The 6,009-nt window shown below is 47.3% G+C and overlaps 1 protein-coding gene across 8 annotated transcripts in view; it reads right to left on the bottom strand.

Annotated features, from left to right (window-relative positions):
* Positions 1-2,164, bottom strand: part of SRRM1 (serine and arginine repetitive matrix 1) — an 18,522-nt gene extending 16,358 nt beyond the window's left edge. For all 8 annotated transcript variants that reach the window (XM_049819971.1, XM_049819972.1, XM_049819973.1 and 5 more), the window contains exon 1: positions 2,048-2,164. In XM_049819971.1, coding sequence (XP_049675928.1) covers positions 2,048-2,068 — 21 coding nt within the window. In that variant the 5' untranslated portion in view covers positions 2,069-2,164. The remainder of the gene's footprint in view (positions 1-2,047) is intronic.
* Positions 2,165-6,009: the final 3,845 nt, after the last annotated feature.

Below are 6,009 nucleotides of genomic sequence, written 5' to 3'. Positions count from 1 at the left end.
CCAACCTGACTGATGGAAAACACAGGAATTTAATACATGCAATTTCCTATGCACAGAAGAAAGGGTTGAGTACCAGTAAAAATATCAGCTGCTAAAGAACCAAAAGATAATAAATAACAAAGAGCTCAAATTCTAAGGTAACCCCAACCACTTCATTTGATCAGAAAGCACCTGGAATTAGCAACATAACATGCTATGAAGTCATCAGATAACATCCTAAAGACTGATTGTGGCACAGGCACTTGCCAGGATTAAGTCTGTTTAAAACTCTTAATAATATTTGCAGCCTAATGTGTGGCTTACACACTAGCAACAAACGCAGTACTTGTCAGATCACTCAAGAATTTAATGTTCTATACTTTTTTTTTTTTTTAAATTCTGTCTTTTACAACCCAGAAGTAAAGTGGAAAGGAACAAATTTTTTTCTTGGCCTGTTTATAACACATGGCAAGCAGCAAGGGTAACCAAACAAGATACAGAGAACAGTGTCACAGGAATTTCAAGGCAGAGACAAAACAGTCTACACTGACAACTTTACAGAAGTGTGAAGAACTGCAAGAATTATTAACAGCAGCTTTCTTAATATGGCGAGTTCAAACTGCTGCTCTGCTGCACTTTTGTCATTTCCACAAGAACTTTGGTTTCTCCTGAACCCAGACTAAAACCAGACCAGAACGCTGTTTACAGCCCCATTTCAGTGCCAAGTTGCTTTTGTTTTTATAAACAGCCACCTTTCACAGGCCAGTTTAAAAGAACATTAGATTTCTAATTCAGTGTTTTCAGTCCCAGTAATTCTGCTGTCAATTACAACTACTTGTAACCATTTTAAAAATTGCATTAGACAGAACAAGTGTAGTTTTAGCTTGTTAATTATTTTTCTCAAGCTAGTATGTTAACACAAAATTGAATTAAGTGAAGAGTTATGCGTGCCCTCATGATTTAAAACCATCCTAGTTGCAGGACTAAAAATAATAGGGCTGAACAGGTGAATGAATCTTGGAAAATTAAATTGGTTTTCAAAGTTGTCAAGGAACACCCCAAAAATAGGTTCATTTTAATTAATGGAAGAAAAAGCTGAAAATAAATATACCCTAGGTAGGCTACTGTTTACTAGTCTCTGCAGAATATACAGCACAGCTGTAAGAATAGAAGAGAAAAAAGCAGCAATCAAAAAAAAAAAAAACAAATACCAAGCTAAAAATAAAACGTAACTTCTTTTTGCTTTGAATACACTTAAAAATCTTCACGTCACAGTTTAAAAATTTCTCTCTAAAAAAAAGGGCAGTTTTGTCTATTTCCTTTGAATGTGGACACCGGAGTGCCTTTCACTGCAAAACCGGGTTCACCTCCCATCTGCCCCTCGGCCTTTTCTCTCACACTTCCTCCCCCGTAAAGGCCCATCAGCTCGGCAGGCAGCCGTGACACAAGCCGGTACGGGGCAGGCCGTGACACAAGCCGGTACGGGGCAGACCGCGACGCGGTGGGACCCCCTATCCCTCCGGCGGGGTCGGAGACCCTCCCGTCCCCAGGGCCTAACCCAGGAACCGGTGGTCCCAAGCCGCACCGGTGGTGCTGGGCCGGTTCGGGCGAACGCGGCCCCCAGAGACGGCGACGGACCCCCGTACTGCGGGCACGTGTGCCCCCCCCACACACACTCCCTCCCGCCGCGCACCGAGCAGCCGTCCGCTCCGGCCAGCCCGGTCCCGGGGCGACGAATCCCCTCCGGGCCGTTCCTTTCCCTCTCCCTCAACCCCACGGTGCCGCGGCCTCGCGGATGGGCCGAGTCGCACCGGCCTCCTTCCCGCCGCCATTTTCTTCACGGCGGCTCCTCACAGGAGCCTGCGCAGGGCGGGGGCGGGGAGGTGGAGGGGGGGGGGGTGGCACGGCGGCGCTCCTCAGGGGGGGAGCGCGGCACCAGCGCCTTCGCCCGCGGCGGCGGCGGGACAGGCAGAGCCTCGGTTCAACCGCCCGTCCCCCACCGGGGCTGCCCCGCCGCCTTCCCCGCCCGCCCGGCCGCCCCCCCCTACCCCGTGAGGCCGGCACTTACGCGGAAGAACCCCGCGTCCATCTTGCCTCCTCCGCCTCCTCCTGGTCGCAACGCGCTGCCGTCCCGGCGTGCACCGCGCGCCCGCAAAGCCCCCTCACACGCTCGGCGCGCTGAGGGAGGGAGGGAGGAAGGGAGGGAGGGAGGAAGGGGCGGGGAGGGGGGGGCGGAGCCGGTCGCCCCGCAAAGGCTCTCCGGAGCCTGCTGATTGGTAGCTGAGGCCGCGGAGGGTCGGTGCGCGCGCGGGAGACGGCCAATCGCAAAGCGCGGCGTTCCGCCGGGGTGAGGTGAAGGGGGTGGGGAGGGGGGGAGGGCTGTAAGGCGTCCTTATCACTGGCGCGCGGGTGTCTTGTCTGTGCGTGTGGTTCTTCCTCTCGCGAGATGTTGACGTGCGGCGAGGCGGCCCGGGGCGCGCGCGCGGGGCAGGTGACCTGGCGGCCAACGGCGCATGCGCGCGCGGGAAGTAACGGCCGTGAGCGCCTCTCTCCGTGTTGGCGGGCTGAGGCAACCGCGGCCCCGTCAGCTCCTTCCCGGCTTTTTTCCTCTCAGGAGCTGCCTCCTCGCATCAGCTCGGGTTCTTCCTCGGCAGAACAGGGGCCGTTGCGGCCCCACAGAAGACAGCGGGATCTCTGCACCACCGGGGCCCGTGAAGGGGCCGTGACCGTGCTGCCAACGCTGCCGCCCCACACAACGGCCCAGGCCTCTGCTTGCGGCCCTGTAGTGCACGGCTAGTCCACGAGCGCGTTCAGCACTCTGCCCGGTCAGTAAACGCGATGGGCTGTGTTGAGTTACCCTGCTGCGAACTGCCGTGAGTGGTCTGGCCCTCCATCCCACTTCACGACAAATTGGCGTGTGCCTTGCGCAGACAAAAGTGTGCGGCATTTTACTGGCTGAAAGACACCTGAGAGGATGGGAGAGTAAAGTCACAGTTCACTGGGGTTAATACAAATCCATCCAAAGTAACAGCCCTGGGCTTTATCTGAAAGAAACTCCTATGTCCTTTATCTTTAAAAAGGAAGTACTAGGTCCCCTTAAATAAAGTTGATTCTACGTAAAGCACAACAGCTGCTTCCCGCTTTATCAGCAGTCATTAGTAAGTGTCACGGGTGAGAAACATACAGTTTTACAGATATCTTTTTGGAAAATAAATTGGTTATGAGACACAGGCTAAGACCCAAAGAACATTATTGCATTTTATCTTAAGACTTCCAATGATCATACCTCTGCATTTTGCACAGCCCAACCTTGGATAGCATTCGACTCGGCCACTTAACAGTCCTGGCACCGTGGAGTAAGGGGAAGGAGGACTGGGCTGGGGGTGCAGGTAGTTTCTGAAATTTAGTAAAGTTGGCAACTAGGAATTACTTCATGGTTTTGTCTGTTGAGAAATAGGAGTTGCAACCAGCTAGATGGGGAGGCGGACACTAGGTGGAGCTACGTGCTCTCTGCTGAAATAAGGTGGGTGAGGATCCAGGAGGGGTGAAAGCTGCCTTGCAGAAGTTTTGGGAAACAGGGCTCCCTAGAAGTGAAACTTGAAACATTTTACTAATGTACTTGCATCAGTAAAGCGCCAACTGTGAGACTGAAGGATCCAACCTGCTGAAGCCGTTATTTCTAGAAGACTTTTAGGAGCAAGAAAAAAATACTAATTCTTGCAAGACCCACTGCAGACCAACTATTGAGTGTGCCCTTAGAAAAAATTTTTAGTGATAATTCTTGTATGTCCTGCAGACCAAATGTTCTCATTGTCACTGCCAAATACAGCCCCGCTGATGTTTTGTAAAGAGAGAAACATAACCAAAGAACAGAGTAACAAAGTAGAAAGGTTGCTTGCACCACGTTGCTGAGCAAAAAGGCACTCCGAGGCACTGTGTCACTAAGGATTCAACTTTGTATTAATTTGCAGAGCTTCATAGATAATCTCTAATGAGTTAGTATGAATCACAATTAATGCGTTACACTTACATTGCCTATTCTCTCCAAAGGCTTACATGGTCTGGGATTTCTTTATTAGACTAATTTGCAATATCATCTTTCAGTCATCTCTTTTTTTTTTTTTTTTTTTTTTAACCAGCAGGTTTACTTGATGGCAAGTCTGGACACAAAGGCAGCTAAAGGGGAGCTTTTCCAAAAGCTGGGGGGTTTGAAAGTGGAAGCCAGGTGCCTAGATGGGGCTGGTTGAATCAGCACTGAAGGAGCTACTATTACAGGGCAAGGACAGCGTGGGATTATTCCTGGAAAACTGTTAAATCCACAGAAAATTATACAAGCGTTACAGTGGTAGCGCAGTGGAAATACAGTGATATTTGTTTCTTATGAAGGTGATTTTGCTTGGTCAGCATAAGCTCTGGATTTTGCTGACAGGAGTCAGAATGGATTGTGGGGGCCTCCCAGGCTGTGCCAATATAAGGCAAATTTTACTGGTAAGGCAGCACACTTTGAATTTTTCAGATTGAGCAATGCTAGTGTGGTCAAAGCAGTAATTCTCCTGCCAATAATAGTAATTCTACCAATCCAGAATTGTTTATAGTAGTACTACTTATTCTGCTTCAGTGAAGCAAAGTGAACTTCATTGTGTTAAAATCCTGTAAATGGAAAGTAAACAAAATTTTCTAGAAGTAGGTCTGGCTGGTAACGTTTAAAAATAACAGTAAGATGGGTCTTATCTTTTCAAAAGATCTTGATTTTGATACAGTGGAACATGCTCAGAAAACATACTTAGCTGTCCGGAGATAGGAGCGGGAGGCCAACTCCTTCATCTTTCTGGAGAAAAATTAAATTGGCAGCTGCAGTCCCTTCTGAATGATTATATCAATCATTCCTGCTGCAAAAAATAAGTTGGTGAACTAGGACAAGTAAAATATTTACAACGAGATTTAGAAACTTCACAAACAGCTGTCTTAATATTTAGTTTGGAATTCAAACTGTGCTCTAGTTTCATACAAAAAAAAATTGCAAAGTAATTGAATTTAGTTTCTGCACAAAAATACCAGTTAGTAAAAATGACCTGCTCCAAGAGATGTCTTTACATCTTGGAGAAAATACATCAACTTATCACCCCAGTCCTTTACCACTTTACTCTGAGAATGGTCAGCTTTGTTTTGGCATGGCGTGATTTAAGAATGTAACTAGTGGTGACGTGTGACAGTATTGGGAAGAACAGCAAGTGAACTGCTGCAGGACAAAAAGCTTTAAAACTGGAGGCTCTCTGTGATCAATTCAGTTAGACAACAGGAATTTCTTTCTCTACAGCTCCCAAAAAGGAGTTAAAAATACCCTATTAACAGTTTTACTAAGGTCTACAAACAGGCTGGAGCCCTCTAATGGCCCCAGTAGCTTAGAGCTAACCACAAAACGCACACCATACAATAAATCCAGACTGCTACGATACTGCTGTATTCCCTTCACACTCTGTCCTGCCATTCAAGTGAGTGGTTCCATAAAATCGGTGTGTGTCAAAGACTAGAGCTGTTTCTCAGAGCCTTACATACTTCTATTTAAAACCGGGTTTAACTTCTCAACTTCTTCCTAATCCTTCCTATCTGTCCTGTCAGACAGTGTTTCAGGGCTGCTTTGATACACACACTTGAGACAATCAGCCACTGAATGTCTGACAATGCTGCTGTGTGTTCGCACTCAGTGGGCTGTGAATATCCTAGGGAATTTCTTTGTTGCATTACTGTACACCCACAAACATCACACTTGCAAAACAACATCACTTTCGGTTACTTTCTAGAAAAAAAAAAATCTAAAAATAGTTCAAGCCTAGTCTGCATTAGAGAGCAAAGCATTTCAGGATGTGAATTGTACACAGTAGCTGTACAGAGCATTGCTTGCTTTATACTGCCTTTCCACGCTTACTTTTTCAATTAAAGAACTTCTCAGATTTTGTGTTAAGACAAAACATTCTAACCCAACTCCAGTAAGGAAATTAAAGCATTTCTTGGCATGAGAGTGAAAACCCT

The sequence above is a fragment of the Accipiter gentilis genome, chromosome 17, assembly GCF_929443795.1.
Source record: "Accipiter gentilis chromosome 17, bAccGen1.1, whole genome shotgun sequence".
Taxonomy (NCBI): Eukaryota; Metazoa; Chordata; class Aves; order Accipitriformes; family Accipitridae; genus Astur; species Astur gentilis.
The sequence above is the reverse complement of the archived record's forward strand: the minus strand, read 5'-3'. Positions and strand labels throughout refer to the sequence as shown.